The sequence below is a fragment of the Azolla caroliniana genome, unplaced genomic scaffold (genome assembly GCF_043228905.1).
Source record: "Azolla caroliniana isolate FFs.n. ecotype wild unplaced genomic scaffold, voAzoCaro1.0.p SCAF_6, whole genome shotgun sequence".
Classification (NCBI taxonomy): Eukaryota; Viridiplantae; Streptophyta; class Polypodiopsida; order Salviniales; family Salviniaceae; genus Azolla; species Azolla caroliniana.
In genome coordinates this window covers 3,323,983-3,351,165 of record NW_028230441.1, presented here as the reverse complement: position 1 = coordinate 3,351,165, position 27,183 = coordinate 3,323,983, and the positions used below count along the sequence as shown (strand labels likewise).

The following is a 27,183-nucleotide window of genomic DNA, read 5'->3' as shown; positions in this document are numbered from 1 at the left end:
ACAAGGCTAACGATGAGGATGAATGGGACGATGAGGAGACCTTGAGAATGAGACTTCCTCTTGACGAAGCAGTCTCCATCGATATGCAGAGAATCTTAGTAGGTAGCCATGGAAAGCTTCATGCGTGCGTGTGTGCGTATGTTGTGCATGCATGCATGTATGTATGTATTTTAGGTATGTATGTATGTATGTATTTAGTGTATGTATGTATGTATGTATGTATGTATGTATGTATTTTAGGTATGTATTTAGTGCATGTATGTATGTATGTATGTATGTATGTATGTATGTATGTATGTATGTATTTAGTGCATATATGTATGTATTTTAGGTGTGTATTTAGTGCGTGTATGTATGTATGTATGTATGTATGTATGTATGTATGTATGTATGTATGTTTGTATGTATGTATGTATCATGTATGTATATATGTATGTATGTATGTGAGAGAAACTGTGTGTGTGAATGCTATGTACCTGAGAAATGGAGAAATAGGAGACCTAATTGAGGAGGAGGTGTATCAATGCATGCATACATACATGTGCATGTGAAGAATCCTCGCCGAACAATCACTATACACAAGGGGGTCGGGGTGCATGTTCCATTTGCGAAACACTTTCGCAGGGAATGGAAGATAAGATCGCCACCATGCATATGACACTCGATAAATGCCATTTACGTGTGCGAGCTTCTCCGACAATCGTGTTTTGTCTTCGATCAACTCGTCATAAACATCGTTTGTGTGCACACCATGAGAGTATCTACTTTTTGCTATCCAATAGCCAATCTTGCGAAGATTGTTGCCACTTTTGGAAAATGGTTTGTAGGCATAAGAAAAGCTACAAATGATCGTCGAATATCATCTTAGCTTAGAGGTACTCCCTTACTCTCACTCTCCCTCGTCTTAATAAGCACTAGGGTAAAACGTTACACTACTAGCCATTGTGGAATGTAAAGGGTTGGTTTTATGACCTTCTCGTCTTGATGGAAACATTACCAACTAAGCTACATGTTGGAATGCAAGGGTTGATGTGGCCTTCTAGTCTTCATTGGAAATCTTACCAACTGAGCTACATGCTCTGTCTGTCTATCTGTCTCTATCTGAAAACACACAATTATATTAATAAAAGCGTATGAAAAACACTACTTACAATGGGTGTCACAATGGAGTATGGTCACCCACTAACTACACTACATGGGTAGTGGAACATGTTGAATTGCCAATAGGCAAGATGAACACTCCATTGAGGAAATAATTTCCACTTGCTCCAATGATGAAAATTGTCACATTAGTACTCTCTCTCTCTCTCTCCACACGATACTAAGTAGCAACATTTGTGTCTACCTTTACGACACCAAAGTCCTTCACTTATGATAGAGCTCCCTTTGCAATAAGCTTGCATCAAGCTTTGTGAGCCACGGAAGAGAAACCCCGAGCATATCAACTTGAGGAACCAAACCTTTATGAGACAGATGTTAGAACTTTGGAGGTTTTTTGTGAAAAAAATAGAAGGGTTACATGAGGCATCCACAAATTGACATTCTTATTCTTCGCGGAGCAATGACTTAGGAAATGTCTCCCTCACGCTATGTTTTATTTCTCTACACTCTTTTTCTCTTTACAGCACGTGGTTTCCCATCCATTAAGGTTATGTAAACTAGTCTATGTGGATGTCAAATTGTCAACCATGTAATCGAGTGATGGATGAGGAGTATCATCATATACAAAAAGAACGACAAGTTGTAATCACTTTTTCTAAAAGAGGCATGAATAACAAGATGCTTAAAAGGTTCATGCAAATGTACCAATATATATAATGGGTTGTTGCATTCCACACGCAGAATCATCATGGTATTATGTTTTTCACTCAAACAAGGTTGAAACTTGATTCCTTTAGACTTCAATATCTTACATTGTTTTTTCCCTAGGAAAATATACTACGTTGTAGAGTAAAATCACTTCAGTTTGTCAAATATCCACCTATAAAATATTCTTTGTCCCATATAGCATGAAATTCCAATATTTGTAACTCTGCCCTTTGGGTGTTACCTTTTATGTTATATAGAGAACCTATGAGATTATGCACAATCTCTATTCGAATTCCAATAATGATCTATGCAAGTCTTTTAGTCACATTTTGGAATACCTTTAAATATATCGGCGTCCAAATATATCAAAAGGTAATGTTATTTATTAATTGCCATATTTCAGGTTTACCAAACTCTATTTGTGGATCTAGAAGTATAATTGTTATTTGCCTTAGTCCACGTCTCATAGAAGGAGCATCCATATGCAACATCCTCATGTTTGTATAATATCGCTTAACCTTCTACAATTGTCCATAATACCGACCCCATGTATATATTGCTTGAGTATATCGTCCATCAATAGCTTTATGTCAACGTGGTTCATCATATCTCATATGGCATTATAGGAGTTGCAAGTGGGAAAATAGGTGAAAGAAAAGAATGATAATTGTTATCATTATGGAGCAGGAGGACATGACCACATTCGACCGGATGACGGCACAATAGGAAGTGGTGTGGACTAACCATTATGACCCATTACGTTATACGTTCAATAGATATATGGTGTCTCATGTCATTCTTTCTCGTCTTAGTGAGTTTTGTTATTTAAAAGAATAATGTGTGGTTTTCATAGGTCATCATGGCTAGATCCATTGTAATGTTTTTAGCCTAATCATTTCGTCATGTGTGCAGTATTTCTACTAATGAAGCATAAATTTTCCGAAAAAGAAAAGTTTTAAGATTCTTTTCCATATTTCCACCGCAAAATTACAACTTTACAAACAATGCTTAACAGTGTCCACTAGATACATACAAAAAGGACAATTTGTGTAGATTCACCCCTTTAGTTTTGAGCACCAAGGTGCTTTGATTTGACGTTGAGGACATAAATGGGTTGTGTTGGTCACCCCATCTAATTTTGTCCATGTGCATCATATACACTTTCCAATCATATGTCCCCTATGGTCATTGAATATCGATTTCCATATGAATGGTTGTCTATTGTTTTGCCATTTTGTAAAAATATAAATGTTGTCTGCCACAAAACGCCATTGAATATTGGGCTTCCAAGTTCCAATCTCCACCAGTTTTTTGGCAAAACCTTTGCAATATGTACATCAACATTTGTTTCCATGGTTCTAGTCCCGTGTAACAGTCCCCTAATCACCAATCTCACAACACAAAGCTTTTGGTTGTTGTCAAGGATCAATATTTCCTAATTGTCCTTGACGCAACAACTTAGCAATTGTGGCCCATGAAAGCCCTTGGACAACTTCATTCATTGCCTTCATTGCCAACCCACAAATAGCTCATGATCAATCTTTGCACTTCTCCCATGTCTTACATTGGTAAATTTGAAAATGATGGGAAAATGACAATCATTGGAGACATTACATAGGTTGAAATTGTATATTTCTCACTTAAGGCATTTTACATGAGTGAATTCTCTAAAATAGACCCCATAAAAATGTGGCTATGACCAAAGTATCGATGGTAAGCACAACCAATTTTTAAAATCTAGGTTGTAGCCAATCATTTTATTAATAATGGGAAGAAATTCATGAGGTGGTAGTTCAATGTTTTAAACACCCTAGAGCTATGGTGCCACACCAACATGCTTAGAACAAGTGTCAAGCTAATAAAAACGTTGGCACAATCCAAAGCTATGGACTTGAGAAAATGTGCCACTTAAGCATATCCAAGAGATCCGAAAGGTTAGGAGTTTGTAATATTTGATGCTTTAGTGGTGAATATTTTTTAGGAGTTGAGCTCATGGGTTGAAATAGATAAAATACCAAATAAAACATTATGTTTTTCTCTAGGGGTTAAGGTCACAACCTTGTATTTTGTAATGCTTCTTGAAATTGAAAGAGTTTTAAGCCCTTCAAAGAGTTACAAGCACGAAAGTTAGGAAAACATCATTGAGTCACCTCCCTAATGACAAATGTGAAATTGAATATCTATAAAAAAATTCCATAAAAGCAAACTAGGTCCAAGGAATCAGATAATGGATTGTAAGGCAACACATTGAAGAATTTTTGGAAGTGCATTACGAAAAGGAAAGGACGAGAAAACACAATTCCTTGTTTTACTCAATCATATCAAGTGATATAACTATCGAGTGGTAGTTAAAAAAAAAACTAGACAATGTACAAGAAAACAATTATATTTAACAATGTGTTAAAGCTTGATTCGCAATACTACAACGGTAGTTCTAATTCATGTGCTCCTAAATGAGAAGATACAATTCTAATTCATTGCATGATAGTGAGGTCTATCATTGAGAAAAACAATCAAAACTTCACTTTTTCATTAGAAATGGGTAATTGTTACATGAGATGACATTAGATCTTGTTATGTTTGGTCCACCTATGGAACATTGTTCTTTGTGATAGCAATGCAATTCTAGTTGTTGCATACTATCTATGTAGGCTCCCCCTTAATCAACATATTGATTTACTTTGGGATGTTTCTCTAACACACCACTTTGCATGCCCCACACAACATGTCACCTATTGCTCCCCTTCAACCAAGGATAACGACATGCATTTGCTTTTTACTAGTGAAAGGAAATACTTCGGACATTGTTGAGGGGGAGCAAAATCCAACAATAGACCTTACATTTTCCAAATCTATAGCTCATTCAAAAACACGAGATTTGACCAACGTTGTCCCTTCGATATATTCGATGCCAAATATGATTGCATCCTTTAGGTACCCTAGGGTATGTGTCCAAACTTGCAAATGGTTCTTATCAAAACTCAAAATTCTAGTTGTTGCATACTATCTATGTAGGCTCCCCCCTTAATCAACATATTGATTTACTTTGGGATGTTTATCTAACACACCACTTTGCATGCCCCACACAACATGTCACCTATTGCTCCCCTTCAACCAAGGATAACGACACGCGTTTGTTTTTTACTAGTGAAAGGAAATACTTTGGACATTGTTGAGGGGGGGCAAAATCCAACAATAGACCTTACATTTTCCAAATCTATAGCTCATTCAAAAACACAAGAGTTGACCAACATTGTCCCTTCGATAGATTTGATGCCAAATATGATTGCATCCTTTAGGTACCCTAGGGTATGTGTCCAAACTTGCAAATGGTTCTTATCAAAACTCAAAATTCGAGTTGTTGCATACTATCTATGTAGGCTCCCCCTTAATCAACATATTGATTTACTTTGGGATGTTTCTCTAACACACCACTTTGCATGCCCCACACAACATGTCACCTATTGCTCCCCTTCAACCAAGGATAACGACACGCGTTTGTTTTTTACTAGTGAAAGGAAATACTTTGGACATTGTTGAGGGAGGGCAAAATCCAACAATAGACCTTACATTTTCCAAATCTATAACTCATTCAAAAACACAAGATTTGACCAACATTGTCCCTTCGATAGATTTGATGCCAAATATGATTGCATCCTTTAGGTACCCTAGGGTATGTGTCCAAACTTGCAAATGGTTCTTATCAAAACTCAAAATGAACTTCTCCTATATCACTAATAGGCTTATGTGTCACACATATATGAGAGATTTTTGTCAAGAGTTCAAAATTTGTTCACTCTCTCGAGTCATTGGGTCAAAGTCTTTATTAGTTTCAGGTTGACAGGCATCGACATGGATACATGTTTCTAATCTTCCACCCTAACCGCTATCAGAAGTAAGGGGACATATTTGTTGCAAGTGATAAATATCTTTGTGTTTAGAAAGAGTTGCAATAGACCCAAACATATCATCTTGGACTCGAAGCTCAACTTCTACTTGGTCTTAGACTTGAAACTTCAGCGACACAATACACATATTTATGCGAGAATCATGAGCATACAACAAAATAGATGCCTTCCAAGTTCCTCTAGACTTTCCATAGACTCAGATCTTCTCATAATCGATACCTCCAAAAAGCATAGTGGATTTCAAGCACCAAAATTGCGATAAATGAAACTTACTTATGTGATCATGGAGGTTCAAGCCTTGTAGAAGGCATAGGGGGGACTCTTTTTCTAGTGAGGAACTTTTGCTTGCAACGATGTCCTAGTGACATTAGTCTCGGACCTTCTCATAGTCGATACCTCCAAAAAGCATAGTGGATTTCAAGCACCAAAATTGCGATAAATGAGACTTGCTTATGTGATCATGGAGGTTCAAGCCTTGTAGAAGGCATAGGGGGGACTCTTTTTCTAGCGAGGAACTTTTGCTTGCAACGATGTCCTAGTGACATTAGACTCGGACCTTCTCATAGTCGATACCTCCAAAAAGCAAAGTGGAGTTCAGGCACGAAACTGCCATAAATGACACTTGCTTATGTGATCATGGAGGTTCAAGCCGTTTAGTTATCTTGTGGAAGGTATACGGGGGACTCATTTTTTGGCAAGGAACTTCTGCTTGCAACGATGTGCAAGTGACATATCCAGTTTTATGTTTATGTCAGTTTGTGTATATTTGTCTCTCCATTTCTTTGTTTGCAATTAGTGTACCCCGGTGGTAAGTTGCTACACTATTAGCACTACCACTCAATTTTCTCAGTTCTCTATTACTTCAACCATATCTCTTAAGGTGCTAGTCTTGGGTTCAAAACTCAATTTTCTCACGTCTTTATTACTTCAAACATATCTCTTAAGGTGCTACACTATAAGCACTAAGTCTTGGGTTCAAAACTTAATTTTCTCGCTTCTTTGGTACTTCAAAAATATGTACATATCACTTAAGGTGCTACACTATAAGCACTAAACTAAGTCTTGGGTTCAAAACTCAAATTTCTCACTTCTCTGGTATGTACTTCAAACATATTTCTTAAATCTCTCTCTCTCTTTGAGACTCACATATGCGAGGGTCAAAATTGAGATGAAGATTTTTGTTAGGGTTTTAAATATGTGTCGACATTCAATGAATGTTGTGATGACATACATAAAAAGCCTCCTTTTCCAGAGAGAGAGAGAGAGAGGGAGAGAAACAGAGACGGAGACAGAGACAGAGACGCAGACCCCACCACACGATCTCTCTTCGTGGGTCTCCCTTTTTCTTACTATGAATCAAGACAGTGAGTGCTTCGTTTCCGACATTTTTGAAACGAGTTATTGCAGGTCTAGATCAGTTTTTCCTCCAACAAAATCCTCACGCTCTGTTAGAAAGCAATGAATCTTAACAAGTAGTTCTTCTTGGTCACATCTGCCGACATTAATTTCATTTCACTCTGTCGAAAGAAGATCTTACGAAGAAGTAAGAGTGGAAAATTAATGCTTCTCTCTAGTGCAACGAATGAAGAAACAGGGGAGATAGTGCTGTATTTAACTGGAAGAAAAAACTCTCAATTCTCAGTATGAGATATTTCATCTCATATGTATATAGTATACATATATAATACATTGAACCCTAAGATCATATCAGTGTTTTCGATGAGTCGATGATGCCTTTAGAGTGATTGTGTATTCTACAATGGGCGGTATACACAGGGCTTTCCTACAATCCAGACATATCAGAAAAGTTCTGTTGAAAAAATCCACGTTTTTGGTTTCATCTAGATCTTCGAAAGAATTTGAGTTGGATTGTCGATTACCATTGTTGAGAAATTATCACTCTTCTTGTAAGCATTTATCATGGATCCCAAGAGAAGTTAACCCTGTGACTCCTGGTCAGCAAAATATCCTCGATGGAAGAAGAAGACTATCATTTAGCAACCAGAATTCCTCTGGATTAGCTTCATTACTTGGCACGGTCTCTATTCTGATCTCTTCACTTGGAAATTTGACTTATTTGTTGCATAGTATAGCATTGAATGCACACAGTTACAATTAGGTCATATATAGACAATGTTGTACATACTTGTGCCATTAACTTTGGTGTCATTCTTACTACATCATAAATCAAATTGGAAATGTAAACCGTTTTCATAAGTTCGATTCCATCTTGATGAAGTAGCAAATTGAGAGTAAAATATGGTTAATGCTGTGAGGATTCAATTTTATTTGATTCGTAATTTCCCCCCGTTATCACTGCGCATAGTGTACTTTCAATACAATAAGTTGCAATCTGTCATTTTACAGGAGTCTAACATAGATAGGGTTCGGAAGGTTAGGTTTTTGTCGGTGGAGAGCAAGGCTATTGGAGGTGCAACTCCTGCAAGCCATTCCTCAAAAGGAGGAGAGATTGGCAAGCCCCATGATACTCAAGAAAGCTCGGTGGCAGATCTGCGAATACTACAAAATTTGGGTGCTTACTTATGGCCCAGAGATAATACAGAGTTTAGATTGCGATTGTTTGCTTCGCTTGGTCTTCTAATTGGTTCAAAGGTATAGAATACTAATAATTACAAAAGCTTCTCTCCGTCAAAATTAAATACTTTCTGTGAACTAAGAGCATCCAGAAGAAACAATATCGAAAACTCTACAAAAGCATGTTAAAATATAAATATCTGTTTCTACTGGGAAAAGGAATATATTTGACGTTTGGTTTATCTTAAATAGCTTATTTGAAAATTTCGCAAACATCCAAATTTTAAGATATCTAGGATTTGGATTGAACAAATCCAGTAAAAGTATGAACCATTTATATGTTAGTGAGACATAGTTTTACAGAAATAAAAAGCAAATTGTGATAATAACAACTAGAAATGTATATATATATAATTTCTCATTTAGAGGAACAACTTCATAAATTCCAGCATGACTTTTCACTTTAGGTGTTGAATGTGCAAGTACCGTTTTTGTTCAAGTACGCGGTCGATGCTCTCAGCATGACTCCTGAAATGGTGGCAACGAACTCCATGGCTATTGTTGGCTTGGGAACTCCCGTGGTTTTGCTTTTAGCATATGGCCTAACTCGAGCTGGTGCCGCAGCCTGTAATGGTAAATTTTGACAGCTTGTAACTTACATTATTTTTTCTACATTTTCTGGTGATTTTTTATGTTTTCAGTGAGCATTTTATACTTGATTTCCTTGAATACTTTTACTAGTACACCTTCAAATATAGTATCATGGAAATTGATTTATCAAGTTCTCCCTTTGTTTTAATAGAGCTTCGAAATTCTGTATTCGCAAAAATATCGCAGGATACCATCCGGATCATTGCAAGGAAGGTAAGATTAATCATGTTCTTTTATTATAATCTTGATATGAGAATATTTACTGTGAAAATTAAACATGTCATCTTGTGGATGTGGTATTATCAGGAAATTATTACTTCCTTTTTTTTTCTCTTTTATATATACATTCGAAAAGACTTTCACATTACTTTAACCAAATCAAAAAGCTTGAAAAAATCATTTAAGGTTTAGGGTTTAGCTTACAAATAAAATACCTTATACTAGATGTGCTGGGTTTTTACTAATAATATCCCCTCAAGAAGTTTTTGTCCGAAGTCCATATTTCTGGAAGGTGAAGCTCACTCTTAAAATAAAAGCCTGTGAGGAAATGTTGAGATTGTTCTTTTCCCTGTTCTCATGGAAAACCCCATTATGGCAAGCCTCGAGTGACACTTCGCATTTTTTTTTTTCTAATATTAAAATATCTAACACCATTGCATCAAAATGGCGATCTGTACACACGTTTGGACTCAGAGGGTAGACTAAAAATGAATATCGAACAGAAAGACTACACCAGCAACTCAATAGTAGGAATATCTGCTCTGTAGTATTTTGGTCTTTAGTTCCCTATGGTCTTTCCAGTCTTGCTTTGGTAACGTCTAGTGTGTCATTGCCTCTTAATGACTTTGATAATTTGTGGGTTCTGTTATTTGGGGGATCTATGGAACTTGTGGGTTCTGTTATAGTCTGTACTGTAACAAACCATGTATGTTAGCATAGTGTTATGAGGAAACCTCCTAGGTACTGTGTGTTTAGAGTTATTCATCACCTTGCTGAGTGGCAACCTCCTTGTATGGTGGGTATCCTAGTTGGATGGAAATCCATGTATTTCCTAGTGTGGCTGTTGTCATCTCCACCTTATGCAGTGCAACCCAGCTCATTAATGTAGAGAACAAATGTTGACTAATCTTGGGTGATTTGAAAAGCCCCATATAAACCATTTTATCCTCTGGACACTTTTACTCTTATGGTTATATAAGTTTGGCTTTTGTTATAATGCAAGGCTCGTGAAATCAACCAAGCAGCAGCCTCCTCAACTCCTACCTTACCGAACGATTTCCTGTTGTTTTTGACACCCATCCACTTGGAGTCTTGGTTAAAGTTATTGAGCTCATTCTTTAGATAATTACATAAATGTACTCTTATCACACTGCATCAACAATAATAGCCTTATAATTTCTTGACTTCTATGGAGTCAATATCCAATCTTCAGGAAGGTACAATGGTGCCACTTAATTTTTTGTATAGATTTATATGTAGTATATTGTTTCAGCCTACAAAATCAAGTGATGTGAAAAGCTGGGTACATATCACAGCAAATTATGTTACCTTGGGAATTGGCTTGAAAATTGTTGCTAATATGGTCTCCTACATTCTTTGCCCCGCCTTTAAAATTGTTTTTCATGGCATCATCATTGTCTTGTAGTTGTCCTAATTGTGACTCAGAAGAGCTGTGCAATAATGTCCTGCTGGAAAGCTTGCATAAAAACCTAGATTGGAGTTATATGGGACCAGTATGTCATCTGCAGGAAGATTTGCGATGTATTAAGGTTCCACAGCATGCTATCTGCAGGATGTATGCATGTTTGTAGATCATTATCTCAACAGAAAAAGGCTGAAAAATTTCTTGAATGTGTTGGGGAATGCAAACGTATAATCTTGCTTGATTGTAAAGAGTAAAGGCATAATAAGGGTCACACTAAACGAATATTAATTCTGACACATGTGTGATTTCCACAGGTATTTTTGCATTTGCACAACTTGGATCTGACATTTCATTTGAGGTAAACTGTAAGCAACATGTAACCATTTGGAACTTTATTCTGCATGGTGTTGTCTCATAATAACCATAAATGAAGTATGCCACAGCCGGCAAACAGGTGCCCTGCATCGAACTATTGACCGAGGAACACGTGGAATTAATTTCATATTAACTTCAATGGTCTTCAACATATTTCCCACTCTCTTGGAGGTAGATTGATTATTATGTATTGTTTGGAAAATAAAGACGTACTAGGATTCAACTGAACTTTTAGCTTCCAGATTTCTATGGTAGCAGGCATACTGGCCTATAAATTTGGAGCACCATTTGCTTGGGTTACAACTTTGACTGTTGGAGCTTATACAGTATTCACTTTCAGTATAACACAAGTGAGTACCTTTGACACACAGACGTATGGTGTAGCACATTAATTTTTACTTCTGTATGCAAGTAAGAGATTGCAATTGCAAGCTTAAGACATGACAAACAGGTACTTTGTTTTTTTTAATCCTAGTAATAGTAAGAAACAATTAGGTTACTTAAATTGCACTGGGAAGAAATTATATTAATGGTAATGATTTTAACGTTAGTTGCTAGTGGCATTTGAAAAAAGCAAGAAGAACAATGTATCCCGTTTGGGTGTTCATATCAATGGACTTTTCACCAGATCTTCATGGTGGCAAAACTAAATTATGGCTGCCTGCATGCTCACCTTTGCTGCTTAGTATTCTTGTTATTTAGTTTTGTGCTTTGTCATTGACATTTTTGTCTGGACGAACACAATTTATGGATCATCTTTGAACCTCGACCATCTTCTGGTGTATTATCCAATAAAGAGAGTGGTCAGATAGTTGAAGACTACAGTTATAGCTTTGGGCATATGGGTACCAACTCTAGGAATTTGAACTTTGTCCATAATCAAGAATCAATTAAAGAAATGGCTGCTTCCTGTTATAATGAAAATAGGTTGGATAATCTACTTATCATTCCCGTCAAGATGTGTTTGACAGTGGTCTTTCCTGAAGTCCTGATGGAGTCATGAAGATAATTAAGTTTTAAACCGGTTTTGCTTCCACACACACACATAATATATTATACCTTTCCTTATTTGAGTGCTTTTTTGAATCGTGATAGAAACTGTACTATTAATATGTGCTGGCCTTCTTTCGTTGTAAAATTGGAACTGTAAATTGCAGTGGCGAACAAAATTCAGACAGACAATGAACAAGGCTGAAAATGCTGCTAGTTCCTTGGCAATTGATTCTCTGATCAATTATGAGGTAACGTATACTCACCTTAACACTATTTAAGGATAATTTCTTGAAGTACTTAATTTTGACGTGGGTAATGTCATGCATTCTTTAATTGCAGACTGTAAAGTTCTTTAACAATGAAGCCCATGAGGCAGAGAAATATGATTCATTTTTGAAGAGTAAGTTGTTCTTTCTTTCGAATGGTCGATTTACTGCTAAGGAGGTTGCGTTTGGTATACAATCATGATAAAGCTAATGTTTAAGATCAATGACAAAGGGACGCCATATAGCTGGTATAATTAATTTGGTAATTATGTTTTTCATGCTGCTCTTTTTGTATTGTGACAGAGTATGAAGGTGCTGCATTGAAAACTCAAAGCAGCCTATCATTTTTGAACTTTGGTCAGAACTGTATTTTTAGTGCAGCTTTGTCTGCAGCAATGGTAATGTGTGCAAAGGGCATCATGGATGGTTCAATGACAATTGGTGATTTGGTAAGTCTGGTGTAGGGCAAAGCACATTTCAAGATTTTTATATCATTCATAGCAATGGGCACGGTTTCGGCTCAAACCGAACTGAACCGTTAAGCCATGGTTTAACGGTTTATTGGTTCCAAAAAAAAATAATGGTTTGGTTTGTATTTTTGATAAATGGTTCGGTTCTAAAACTTGGATTTATAGGTTTATAGGTTTTTGGTTAACTTTTTTTTAACCTTAATAGTTTATTAATTTAATGGTTTAATTAATGATTTTTTATTGATTAATTAATTAAACTTAAATGTTTATTTAATTTAATGATTCAATTAAAGTTTCTTTTATTGATTTAATAAATTTAACTTAAATGCTTATTTAATTTTATGTATTTTTGTTTATTTAAATGTTTAATTAGTTTGACTTAAATAGTTAGGTTTAAATATTTTATTAAATGGTTCAGTTTGGTTTCAACTTTTCCCTAAACGGTTTCGGTTTAAATGGTTTGGTTTACTTTTCCTTAAATGGTTTGGTTTCAATACTTGAGAGTTCATAAACGGTTTGGTTTGATTTTTGTTTTATATAAACGGTTCGGTTTCTTGCCTTGAAACTGAACCGAACCAAAACCGAACCGTGCCCATCGCTAATCATTCATATTTCAGGGTCCACATGTGATTGACTTGATATTCAACCAAGCAATGCATTTAAAATAGAATGACACAGATATGTCTCTTTATGACTATAGCATATCCTAAATGGCTGTTATCATCTGTAACTCCAGTGGCAAACCTGGCATCTTACATATTTGACAAAGAAAACTTTTGCTGATTTCTCTTTTTAGGTTAGAGAAAATATAATGTAGTGTATGACGTAATGCACCTTTATGACACTGAGAATTAGTAGTTTCACGTATTGATTGTGGAGCATGTAAATGGTGGTGAAGAACAGCAGAAAATTATCTTGAAATGGTATTCAAAATGATAAATCTACTACGTTTTAAGGTAATATCTCTCCTCTAATCCACTGTGGATGAAATATTTCTCATTGCAAGAGTGTAGAGTTTGTTGGCATTGCTACTGAGTTTGTTTTAGCCTTTTGAGGTTTTATGATTGAAATTTGAATTCGGTAGCATATTTTACAACAAAATACTTTCTGGGAGATCTAGCATTTTGTTTCATAGAGTATGTGCCTTTTCTATTAGGTGATGGTTAATGGACTTCTATTTCAACTTTCTTTGCCTCTCAACTTTCTGGGGACAGTATACAGAGAAACCAAACAAAGCCTGATTGATATGCAGGCATTATTCTCATTGCTTGAGGTATGCACCGTTTTATTCTAGAACACAATGTTCAAATATCCATGAAATTTAATCACAATTTATTCTCTAATATTTTCTGCGTTTATAGTTCAAACCAAAGGTGGTGGATAATATCAATGCTAAGCCTCTGGAGTTGCATGCTGGGTCTATCAAATTTGAGAATGTGCAGTTTGGGTACCTATTCTTTTGACCTGTTTTGTCTTATCATTCAAATTCAAACATTGTGATTTTGGTAGAGCTTATTGTTGTGCTAGTTAATTCCCATACCTTTAAAGGTTTTGATGTTAGCTGATGGTTATTGTAATTGTGCATAGGATAGATGGAGTATATAATAGAGATGAAAGTGTAAAATATTCGAAAACAATTTAATAATATGTTAGATTATAAAAATGGGCTCCACCATGTGGTTGGTTTTACGTTTTACCATCATTTTTCTTATGAACTCTGATTGAATTCAAACCATCATTTGATGCATGCAGTATTTACTGTGAAAACTAGGTACATTAAGGGGAGACCGATCTTGAATGGGACAACTTTTGAGATACCTGGTGGTAAAAGTCTAGCTGTTGTTGGAACCAGTGGTAGTGGTAATCACCCAACTAACATCAATCAATTCATAGTAGGGATAACTATAAACATAGATTTCTTGCTGAAATTTTAGAATAAAGTAGGAATGTATAAGCTTAAACTGCCTCTTACGTCAATGAAATATTTTGGAGGACCTGGATAGACATGTACATCGAAGCAAAGCGTTCACATTTTCTCATGGTAATAAATTAATTGCTAGGTTAGAAAGAAGGAATTTACTCTATGTTCTCATGGTAATAATGAATTGGTAGGCCAGGGAAAATTGGTTCCTTCTAGCACTTGGCACTATCCCTGCAAGCAGACAAGTTCTCAAAATCTGAAACACAGATAATCTAACCTGCCTAGATCTTGAGAGTAATTAGATTCCTATCTTTTTGTCTCACAAAATCGCAATTGATTATCTTTGCTAAGTCATTGCATATTGCCTTGCCAAGTTCCATGCTGCCAACAAATCCTAAAACCATATTGATGCAGTGATTGTCTGTTATAATACTAGAAGCTTCAGAAATCTCAAGTGTTTAGAATCCCAAATGTATGTATTATGCAAGATTCAAATCCCTTAAAATATTCACTTTTGGATCTGAGGTAGGAAGCATATATTATAACTTATCCTTATTTCCATGTGTCATACATCTTCAGGGAAATCTACAATTTTGAGGCTTCTATATCGGTTGTATGATTGCCAATCTGGAACTGTAAGTCCTTCTGTGCATACCGTTTTTTGTCGCATCTGCTACCTTTTTCTATCTTCCCTTAATCGCAACCACATGACCTTGCAGATAAAATTAGACAATCAAGACATTAACGAAGTGACTTTGGAAAGTTTAAGACGCTCCATTGCAGTTGTTCCTCAGGATACAGTAATTCATTGAATATCTTGAAAAGAAGAATTATTAAGTGCATCAGTGTGACATGATTTACACGCCTTTTTTTCAACTTCGTTACATTTTATGTAGGTGCTCTTCAACGACACTATATTTTACAATATACGATATGGGAGATTATCGGCCACTGAAGAAGAGGTATTTTTTGCATTCAGACCATGCAGATCACATGTCGATTTAATGTTATGAATGCTCTCTTTATGTTTCTGAAGTTTAATTTATATATTCTTCTTTATAGGTTTATGAAGCAGCGAAAATGGCAGCTATTCATAATGTGATTTTATCGTTCCCTAAGGGCTATGATACTCAAGTAGGGGAACGGGGCCTGAAGGTATCTGTTGCTGCTTGCCCAGTCCAAGTATTTCATATCTTAGGAAATTTAGAAAAGGGATTTTTCACCATGAACTGATAATACAAAATTAATTTTTGTTGTGTACTCACAGCTCAGTGGTGGAGAAAAGCAGCGTGTGGCATTGGCTAGGGCATTTTTGAAGGGCTCACCAATAATGTACACAACACCTTTTCTTTTTTATTGTCATTTTATTCTTCTTATAAAGAATTCCCTTTTTGTTGTCGTTTGTCATCGACAGATGCACATGTTTTATTCATGGAATTCCTGGTATGTATTTGTACTTGCATGTATTGATTGATAGTAGGGTTAAGTCAATTGTGCAATCATGTTTTATTCACTCTTTCATTTCAGCCATTCTCTGATGAATTTCACGATTATTTTCTCTGATGAATTTCAGCCATCTATCCTTTATGGAAGGAAACCCTTTATTAATCCTTTTAGTTTGAACTCTTTCTCCAATGACCCTCTCTTTGATTCTTTCTGATGCATTTAGAAAGAAAGCCTAGTTACTTGTTACAGGCATATCCGAATTTCTTGAAAGAAAGCAAAATCCATGTTTATACACACATGAAAAAACATATATGTTAGGACTACCTGAATGGGTCCATATCCATTTCTGGGCTCAATATATTTGAGTATATGTAGTCTTACCAATTCTATCAACAATGAAAATACAACATTCCCCGTGAATCCAGCCCATTTCCTAGGTGTAAGGTTATTGGAACATATAGTGCTAGTGTAGGGATATGCATCACTGGGTTTCCCAATAATGAAAGGTGGAAATGTAAAAATAGTCCTTAGAGTCCATAAAGTGAGATTAAATGAGAGATTACTTCTTCCATGGTTTCTAATCATGGAAATAATGACCAAACTGCTCTTTGTTATCAAGTTGCCAACCTATGTGACTACCTGATTGATGATGTAACTGAATCTGGTGATGCAACAACACAATCTTTGGTAAGACCATTATGCCCAATTCAGTTGCTAGCAGGTTTAACTACCTTTGTGTTCAATGATGCAACAACACGTGTTCAAACCCATCAGTATACTGGATTTGTGTTCTTACACAATCTTTTTATGGATAAACTAGTTCTTCCTAGCATAATCCTCATTTTTCAATGAGTATAATGTCATTTTCTTCTATTATATGGGTAGGACATATCTTATTGTAGAGAAACATGGTTTCACTGTTTTTGAAATGGATATATCTTAGTCTTCAAAACCTGTGTATGTTTGTCGGATAATCCAATCATTGTTGCTGGATAGTACCACAAAAGCAATTTTTCGATTAATTTAACTTGCTTGTGTAATTTCTTTGCATAAGGATTGTGAACTGCTCAATGCATAGTCATTTTTTTGTGTCCTGAATTACTGTAATGATCGTTGCTTGTATATGTTATTAGGGTTTGTGATGAGGCTACAAGTGCTCTAGACAGCACCACGGAGGCAGAGATACTCTCCACGTTAAGGTCTGTAACGCAGCAACGAACTGCCATCTTCATTGCACATCGGTTGACGACAGCATTGCAATGTGATGAGGTTGGTTAATGCAAAAATATGTATTGTAATATAATGTTAAATCATATTGGGTTCTTATTTAAGTACTTCCAAGTTGCAAAATTGCATGTTTTCTAAATAAGAATTCAAAACAATTGATTTACTGGTCTTTCTTACTGTAGATAAAGCATTTAGACTAGGGTTGTTGTTATGAATAAATGCTTGAGGTTCTTATTTGTCTTATTCTTCACAGATAATTGTTCTTGAAAATGGGGTCGTCATGGAACAAGGACCACATGACGTACTTCTATCAAAAAATGGTCGATACGCGCAATTATGGTATCAGCAGACATTTGAGAATGAGAATGTCACTGCCATTTCTTCATAGTATCATCATGAAGAATTACAACACTCAAATCTATCGTATTTAAAGCCAAGTGGGAGTAGATTTTTACAAAAAGAAGCCTCTGAATACAAACTAATGCCCACTAAGATTTGGAATTGATGTTTCTAGTCTGTGTAAATGCATCATATGATGTCTCTTCTCTTTAACATGAAAAGGATGATAAAAGGTTCTCTCCTTACAAGGTATCTCATAGAATAAAATACCAAATGTTCTTTGTATTAAGCACATTACCCATTTGCTCCATTCCTTTGTCTCTTTTATGTTTATAATCTCCGAGCAACGCATTCATCGGACATATAATCAGGACCTATCTTAGATCATTGATCTTGTTTTGACTCTATTTCTCAATAATGTGCTCCTTACATAGAATTCATGTTTATACGTATCAACTGGACTATTTGTCTTGAGCCATTAATCAGTCGGAGGCAAAGTATGTTTGTTACTGTAAATGTCAAACTACCTTCTTTATGTCTCCTGCTGTAGTGTTGTCTCTTTGCATATATACGTCAAAATACATTTTTCTTGTAGAAGTTTGATCATTCATTAGAGTTTGATTAGTGTTTTTTCGCAAAAAAGAAGACTTTGATTAGTGTTAGTGAGTACAACAATATATTGTCACTAAAACGGACAATTATCTTCCATTCAATCTCTATTATATACGTGCCTATGTGCAACCTAAAATCCCAACAGGTAACAAGATGAGTATGTATAATCTTATTTGTGATAGAGCACCGTTTTCCAATAATGATTGTATGTGTAAGACATTCTAGTTTGTAGCAAACCATTTTGAGAGAATTATTCAAACTGAATTGCAAATGCTATCCATTTATACCTACAAGAAAGCAATGTAGAGAGAGAGTATTTGATGCTTTTGTATTTGTTGTGGGAACCTTGTTTGTTGGAGCAACTCGAAATGCTTTCCTTAGTAGATTGAGAATATAGCATGTCCCACTACCTGTGTGGTGATGAGTCATAACAACACTCCTGAAATTTTCGTTTATAGAGTTGTGAAGACTATGCCACCTATAGGTAGTAGGAGATGGTTAACCCGAAGGACCTAGGATTGAGAGGAGGTACTGCAGATTGTAGTGCTTTAACCTCTTGCCATAAGCATCTAGCTGGGTGTAGAGTTGATTCAAGCACGTCGTCATTAGGTTTTCAAAGCCAAGTCCCTTCTTTTTTTGTTGTTTCCTTTCCGAAACACTTGTAGAGAGTAGATTTGGAACTAAAGGTGGAGAGCTCCATTTAGTATAACTCTTTGTTTTTCACTAAAAAAAGAAAGATTTTATTTCATCAAAAAGATGAAATATGACCTTTGAAACCAAAGTGAAATGTTTGGTGCGTATAGCTTTGTGAAGTTGATGTCAGAGAATTTTACTTGCATTGTAATTTGACAAGTGAAGTTAAAGAATTACAATAGATGTTATATACAGATTCCCATACACGTTTGGGACAAATAAATGGTGGAGGTATATAATGGATTTAAAAAGCCATATAAGTGGTCCCATACAATACAATAGGGAGGTTCATATGCATCTAGGCTCTACCCTACCATGGTAATGTTGGAGACCCATATGTCTAGTTTGTTTATGTAGTCTCTATAAATTATTTCCGAGCTCATAGCTAGTACTTTGTAGTTCCTTCTCATAAAATGGTTTAAGGTGCATATACTCACGTACGCATTTGGGACAAATGAGTGGTGGAGGTATTATAATGGTCTTCGCTACATAAAAAAGCCATATAAGTGCCCCCTTAATACAATACCACTAGGGAGGTATCATGTTCAGTTGTCTCAACCCTTCCATTGTAAAGTGTGAGTTCCATATGTTGTCTAACTCTCTAAATGATTTCTGAGCTTGTCGCTTGTAGTTCCTTCTCATAAAAATTTTGAGGTGCACACACCTGAGTCTCCTACTAACAACCATATGCTTAGAGACACCCCTCAAACTCTTGTGTCTCAATATCTCAATGACTCGTCATCACAATATCTCAATTCATCACTTGTGTCTAAAGATCCACTGGCAAAACGATTAATTACAATGTTAAATCTCCCCGAATTATATCCATGAATCAAGAGTTTCTACGCAATGGGCTTGCCATCAAAGATGACTCAAACATCACAATAAGTAGCTTCTTTTGTTCTTTCAATGCTCGGTCGACTGAAGGCATGCAATATCTCTGATGTGTGACTTCCATTTTGGCAAGGTTACGTGAATTCTTCAGGCCAACTAGGATCGCATGCTTGCAGATGAAGTTCTTTGCCTCTTCCAAAATGCTGTTTCAGTCTAAAATATGTGTTTGTAACAAGAGCTATTATAAATAAGAGACTTAAGTGGTCAAGTTGATCCAATCATGGGATATGTGCTTTGCAGTCTTGATGGCTCTCTACTGTGACAGTGACTCCTTGATCAGATTCATTTATCAATAGAATTCACTACAAAAAATAATAACAGAGTTTTGAAATTACTTAAGAAATTTATAACTAGTCTTCAGATGATGTGTTAGTACATAAATATTGTGAACAAAAAATGACCAAGAAGAGAAATAGGAGGAGACCTATACATCATTTTACATTAAAAGAGAAAATACATTCAGACAATTCTTTAAATTAAACTTTGTAAGAAAATACAATATTAACCCACATGCCTCTTTATCTTATTACTTGGTATCACAAACTCCAGATAAAATACAATGGTATATTTGTGCTGCAAAGCAAAACCAGATCTCTCCATACATCAGATTTTATTACAATTGATTTCTGTAAACTCAAAAAAAAGAAAAATCAAAGATAGGTGATACCTTTTAGTTGGGATCAAACTGATTCTGTTTTACCATTCTTCTAAACACCCACTCAAACCAAAAAATCGAAGGTTAAAAGACCGCCTGTCTTCATCGTATTATAATACAATGGAATATCTTCCATGATGCAATCATCTTCTCTTTTTTCTCAATATTTGATCAACCAATTCTTGCGGCAAACTACCATGTGACTGAACCAGCAGAAGAAGAAAGCAGAAGTTAATCTTTGTCTCCATCGACTTGAGTAAAGATAAGACAAAAGTCGTTGTACTTAATGGTGTAATCTATTATCATTGTTTCACAAAATAGGTGCACACCTGAAAATAGCGCATGCTAAGGATGGGTTCACACCCAAGGTCTGCAACAGATGCTCCTGCAACACTATTTGTGTTGAATCGGCACGCATGTTGGGAATCCAGTGCATGCTCCATTGGTGTAGCTATAAGGTGGCAAACTCTTAACAAAGCATCGAGGGTGTTCATCTATAACAAGATGGGGGATGATTAGTCTAAAGAATTATACACTTACACTATTACAGTAGAAAAAGGATCTTAAAATTTCGTGCTTCACCTTCATATAGGGGCATGAAGCACATCCACCACTGATAGAACAACCTTCCCCAGAGGAAACTCCAGGAACAATTGATAACTTAACAAGACTACTTTCATCCTGAGATGAAGATGAAGATGAAGGGACTTCCGCTATAGCTTCCGACGAGACAGGAAAGACGATTTCCACATTGATTTTGCTTTCTTTTCCTTCCAGTTTCCCTTTTTCAAGAAGTTTTTGAACAGCCCCAACAATTGCAGTAACCATTCCTGACTCCGTGCCTAGGATGAATTGAAGCTTTTCATCAAAATTCTGGGCCATGGCTTCCTTCACATGGTAGGTTATGAAGTCAAGAATATTCTGTGTGGATCCAACAACTCCCATTCCTCTTTGCTTAGCTTCCATGGCAAGAGAAAACATTTCTCCAGGTACCTCAAAGTGTGCTGTCAAGAAAGCATCGGAATAAGCATTCCGAACACGGGACACTACTTCATGCCCAAACAAATCGTGCACGATGCAGGCACCAGCCTGCACATAATAGAATGAAATTGTTAAAACTCTATACAATACCCTCATTTTTACACTAAAAATGATTAACTAAGGAAATGGTGGTGAACATCCAAATGCAGCAATGGCACAGCCCATGTGAAATTTAACAACTTATCAGAGATATGGTGAACCCCTCAACCATGAAAACCTATTAACTTGCCCATACATTAGAAACATGGCCACAGCAAGCGATTAAACTTTTATAAGTTTATGCAAGGAACAATACATCTTAATTGATGAATGGACACCTTGAATTGCCCTCGAAAATTTAGAAACTTTCATGATGAGTACATGATCAATGGTGACCAGTGGTAAATCCCAATGTTCCAAGTTCAACTTTAGATATTGAGAATGCTAGTGCGTAATCAAGTGGATATATATTGAGGTATACAGTGCTCTCATTTCTCTGATGGTAATGTAACCGAAAGGGCGAATTATTACTTACACGATAGTAGTGTAACCTTGGTAGAAGAGAACGAATTGATTCCTTATTGTGCAAAGGATGCACAGCAGCAATTTCATCATCCAGCATATCTGACATCTGACGAAACATTGCAGCTAGATTTGCACCCATATAGGAATCCGGACCATACCACACACTAACATTGGGAACCTGAGCAAAAGCCTGACAATCACAAGGACCTATGTTAGATAAGATCAAATTACTTCCGAACTTAAAACACATTTTTTAAGTTCGTTGTTCCTAGCTACCTGCAAAACGGTTGGCACAACATTAGAAGAAGTGCAAGTAATAGTAGGTACAATCGCATTTGCTTTTGCTTTTGTCTCCAATGAAGTGTTAATATAAATAACATGAAGGGCAGGAACATTCTCAGACGCCTCTTCCAGAAACTTCAGATATTTGATGTCCTCGGCAGCTTCAGCCAAAGAGCAGCCTATGCGTTCACTAGACATTCGATACACATCAACCTAAAGAAACCGAAAAAACCAGCAGTATATGCCCAATCAAAATATGCAAGCATTGCTTTATACATCAAAAAAGACATTTTGTTCTTGGTCTAACCAATATTTGCATATAGATTCACAAGTTTACGTCATTAAAACTTTACATATTTATTTATAAAAATTATTTATTTAGATGATGGTTTTAGAAGCCACGCTCAGGTTTGCAACCTTAAGGTTATGGGTTCAAATCAAGCTATGAGTCTGATATTGGTTCATTAGAAAATATCTTCATATTTTTAACTAGAGATCATGCTCACTAACAGCTTGCTCCAAAAAATGGCTTTACAGTTACACTTTCCACGATCTAGCACCTATACAATAGTAAATCGTAACCGTGAATGTAGGATGGATGAGATGGCCCTTACCTTCTCATGACCAGCCTTGTCTAATATGGCACGCACATTCTCCGACATGAAGTCCACACCTAGAACGGCAATATGCTTACAGCCAGCATCAGCCATCTTTACAGCTCGGTCTGCCATAACTAAAGAGTCAGAAATATGAATATGTGGCCATGAGTCCTTAGCTGCAGCAAGGACGCCCTGCACTTCAGGATCCATGTAGAAGTGTGCCACAACACCAATCTGCTTCTGCTGCAACACGTCGACTAATTCATTTACCTTCAGCTGATCTGGACGCAGATATTTTACCTGGAAAAAACAAAACAAGAGATGATACCAAATGTTAGAACAGATTTACATTGGCACAATTAAAATTTCCACCAAATAAAGAAGGGCTCAAATTTATGCATAATTCCTCTCGAAGAAAGGGCCCACCATCCTTCTACCATGCAAAGGAGATGCCTTTAGCAGTCCTCAATTATTGCCTCTTCACTATCACAACGTTTACTGATCTTAATATTGGCTCTCTCTTTTTTAAGGACAAAGAATCATTACCTAGTGAATACACACCAAGGCATGCTAAGGGAAATTCTAATATAAGTGCTTTCAAGGAAAGGGCCAAATTTGCAGGTACAGCAGGAAACCGTACAGAATGCTTTTTTCCTAGGTATATTCCTAGATATACACATACTAGAGTATACTCCTGAGGTAGCTGAGATAAATATAAAGCATATCAAGATGAAATTAATTCAAAATATTCCTAACCCAACTTAAATTGAACATATATAGATGCTGATATTAACAAGAACATAAAAATGACAAGAAGAATGACTATTCTCTTCAAAGCACAATAGGATCACAACCATGGGTTGTGAGCTGAGAGAAGTGGATTATGCATTCAAGCCAATAGATGCAAGGTATTGGAAGGCATCATTTCTGAATCCAAGGTAGGCACATGGGGAACATTCAGATCTAGTTTCTCTCACCCACACGACTCACATCCATCTGGATTCAGAACTTAAGTATCCAAGCCAAACGATCCCCAAATAATGGTGGGACATCTCAGACATGGTTTTTCTTCTTGAAAACATAAAAAATATAGAGCAGAAATAATCTCCTCTCAGCCTTTGTAATGGCGCATCACAGCCAATTGAAGATGACGCACAGGACCAGGTCATCATCAAAACGGGTTCATCAAAGGATCTGGCTAACAACTGGGGGAAATATACTCATTTTATCAGATGATTTTGATAAGCTCAATGATAGACTAGGATGGCACATTATCCTCTAGAGCCTTCAAAACATGGGAATGCAAGAGAAATTTTGATCCATTGAATAAAATTTGGAGCATCAGCTATTATTAACATAAACGGTGACTTACGTCACTATAAAACTCAACCTTTCCATCCAACAAGGATGACAATGGACATTGGATATAAATTCAGCTGGCTTATAAAAGATAGACTGGAAGTTGTACAGCAACCTATTACAACTGGCTCAAATCTATCTTATGAACATATGAGCCTTCTAAAGCTCAGAGATTATATACACCAGAAGAGCTTCCTGGATTTGGAGTAAAATCTACAACTACTTATTTATAACAGAACTTCTCTTGTTACAACCCTCATGCTTGACCCTAATATGAACTTCATAAATCAATTGATGTTCCCAACATTAATCTTCCTGATTAATTTTTCTTGCCCTATGTCAGCACTGGAACCCCAAACCTTTAGTATCCTATTTGTTTGCTTTCCTATACATGCTAGCAATCGATCAACACAAACTCTTTTCTCCACGAAAGTGGTGCACCAACAAGTAACATGTTTCGTACTAATACCCTATTCACTGGGGGAAAGAAATGAGGATCTTCTACATGAGGTAGAGAAATACCTTGAATAGACATATCCCATATCTTCCTCTAGAAAACCCTTAAAACTCACTCCTTGCATGCAATTCAATAACACTTCCACTTCCCTCGTGTAGAAGTTATGATCCTCTGAATACATTATGGGGCAGAGAAAAACTTTATAGAAACACCACATAACTTCATGTCAGGGACCTGTATAATTCACTCTTGAGGGCCCTTCCATCCTAGTTAACCTCTATATTGGGCAGACAAACACACAGCCCATAGCTTTTTCTAAGAAAACACACATTATTTGGCCCACGTAGAGCCTATTTGGGCCTTCCTATGGACGCTAGTAGCCTTTTTATCTGTCTAATAGAGAAACTACCGATTTTCAAACACACACCTCATATCACCACATAGAGAAATACACCCACAAACATGTCAAAAAGAATTGAATGAGGAACAACAAACACTAACCTGAGCCAGTGCAAAGCTACCTTGTGCGACTATATCATCAGCTGAAATCAATAAAGAAGGGAAGAGCTCCACATCTTTCTTCCCTTGAGACCGTGCAACCTCAACCCGGGTGCGTTTCTGCATCGCGAGAAGCACATTGTACCAAGTATTGGACCTCGAAGGTGTGAACAATCCCAACCCTAGACCTGTGATAGTTGTTCCATCGAGTGTCGCTGCCATAATGTCTTCGGGGCGACACATGTCAAGGGCGTGGATGAGGACAGCACAGAAGCCTTTAGTGATCTCCGAGTCGGAGTCTGCCCAGAAGTGCATGAGGCCATCGGGGCCCAATTGGGCGGCGAGCCAAACGCGGGCAGTGCAACCCATGACACGGTTCTCGGCCGTGTGGAGAGAGGCCGGGAGAGGGGGCAGAGAAGCCGCGTATTGGAGGAGGGTGGAGGTGCGCTCCCGGGGATCCCGGATCGATTTAAGGTCAGAGACAAGGGCCAAGAGCCGGTCTTTCGGGGCGGTGGCGGTGGACCCGGAAACGGCGGCAGAGGATGCTGACCTGGAGGCGGTGGCGACCCAAGGTGTACAAGGCAGGGTCGGAGAAGCGCGGGGATAGTATGGGCCGTTTTTGTGAAAGGAGTGGTGCTGGGTCTGGAAGAGAATCGAGCTCAAGCTTGAGATAGTGGAGCTATGGCGGAGCAAGGAGGAGGAGGAGGAGGAGGAGGAGGAGGAGGAGGAGGTGGTGGTGGAAAACGACGCTGATGCTAAGGATGAGGCTGGCCCAGGGACCTCTCTGACTGTAATAGAGGATAGGGAAGAAGCTACGGCGGCCGCCATAGCCATGGTCGTGGAGAAAGAGAGGGAGAGAGAGAGAGAGACTAGGTATGGGCGAAGGGGATCAGATTGACTGCAGAGACAGAGACAAGAAGACACGGAAGAAATGGAGATGGAGATGGAGATGGAAAATCTTCTTCTTCTAAAAACCAGAAAATTTGTAGAAGTAGCGCCTACTCTGCTCTGCCCTGCCCCTTTCTATTTTTGTTCTAAGTACATATACATATATGCGTATATGTATACGTATACGGTAGACATATACGTACATGTATATGTATAAATACTCGTCCAGCCTCCTAAGCCCAGCGGGCAATCTCTGCTCGAGAAAATTCAGATGCTCTATCGATGTATGTTTGCTTGCATGGGATTATGTATCAGTCCAATGGTTGTCAGTTGTCCGCATTTCTTAGACAACTATCAATCGAGTATGTACATATGTAATACCTGCCAATACTTATCATCAATCGATACAAAAGAATCTACCATTTGAGACATATTTCATGTGAACCTATTCCATATTATATGTTCTCTATTTTTTTATTATCTCGAAAAGGATCCTCCGAGCTTAATCCCTCGAATGATCAGAAATTGGTGCGTGGCATGTTTTGCCTCACATACATACTCCATGAGTATTGAGTATCTTTCTCTCGACTGCCTCAAATAAGATAGACTCGATTCATTCGCTCGGGATAATGAAATTTTAGGGTATAAAGGTGTATATACTCTTTGTTTTTTTTCAAGTCCTTTCCATCCACAAAGGTTTGCAAAATAATTGCACGCAGCACTATGATCCATTAACAAAAGTGCATGAGACGATTTGAGGTTGAATCTCATCCCGAGAATCTTACACACATAACAACAAAAGAGTTTCGTTAGACGAGAAATTGTAGATTGCAATCCCTTCACTTTTTCCTCTCTCGCAATCTAAGAAGCCCCTGCCCTTTTCCATGGCCCCTTCCTTTTCGCTTTACGTGAACCAATCATTGTGAGAGGGTGACTATTCATATGCTCGACTTAACATTATCATTATTTATTTTTTATGCTTGTGTACATACTTATAGATTTGTATGTCAAATTGTCGAACGTTGTTACGATGCTATTTGCTTTTTTATCCCCTTTTCATTTGTTTCATTGAAATGGATAAGAAAACGCCAATTTTCACAGTAAATAAAAGGAATA

At 37.0% G+C, this 27,183-nt stretch overlaps 2 protein-coding genes across 3 annotated transcripts; one reads left to right on the top strand and one right to left on the bottom strand.

Moving 5' to 3' along the window:
* Nucleotides 1–6,974: 6,974 nt before the first annotated feature.
* On the top strand, nucleotides 6,975–17,989 carry LOC147862620 (ABC transporter B family member 25, mitochondrial-like). Its single transcript, XM_087321600.1, has 20 exons — nucleotides 6,975–7,755; nucleotides 8,085–8,330; nucleotides 8,720–8,885; nucleotides 9,055–9,116; nucleotides 10,863–10,906; nucleotides 10,992–11,094; nucleotides 11,166–11,273; nucleotides 12,081–12,164; nucleotides 12,256–12,316; nucleotides 12,486–12,631; nucleotides 13,809–13,925; nucleotides 14,014–14,103; nucleotides 14,428–14,512; nucleotides 15,153–15,208; nucleotides 15,293–15,373; nucleotides 15,470–15,535; nucleotides 15,636–15,728; nucleotides 15,841–15,905; nucleotides 17,153–17,288; nucleotides 17,500–17,989. The coding sequence occupies exons 1-20, from the start codon at nucleotides 7,477–7,479 to the stop codon at nucleotides 17,632–17,634; spliced, it is 2,223 nt and encodes a 740-aa protein (XP_087177726.1). The 5' UTR covers nucleotides 6,975–7,476; the 3' UTR covers nucleotides 17,635–17,989.
* Nucleotides 17,990–20,240: 2,251 nt separating this feature from the next.
* On the bottom strand, nucleotides 20,241–26,058 carry QS (quinolinate synthase). Of its 2 annotated transcripts, XR_015529971.1 has the most exons (8): nucleotides 25,183–26,058; nucleotides 22,881–23,165; nucleotides 22,261–22,479; nucleotides 21,995–22,174; nucleotides 21,022–21,528; nucleotides 20,769–20,933; nucleotides 20,452–20,642; nucleotides 20,241–20,357 (listed from the first exon to the last, which is right to left on the bottom strand). XR_015529971.1 is itself a non-coding variant. In XM_087321599.1 (7 exons), the coding sequence occupies exons 1-7, from the start codon at nucleotides 26,011–26,013 to the stop codon at nucleotides 20,583–20,585; spliced, it is 2,247 nt and encodes a 748-aa protein (XP_087177725.1). In that variant the 5' UTR covers nucleotides 26,014–26,058; the 3' UTR covers nucleotides 20,241–20,582. The 2 variants fall into 2 exon arrangements, 1 of the variants encoding a protein (XP_087177725.1); XM_087321599.1 differs by having other exon boundaries at nucleotides 20,241–20,642.
* Between the last annotated feature and the right edge of the window lie 1,125 nt (nucleotides 26,059–27,183).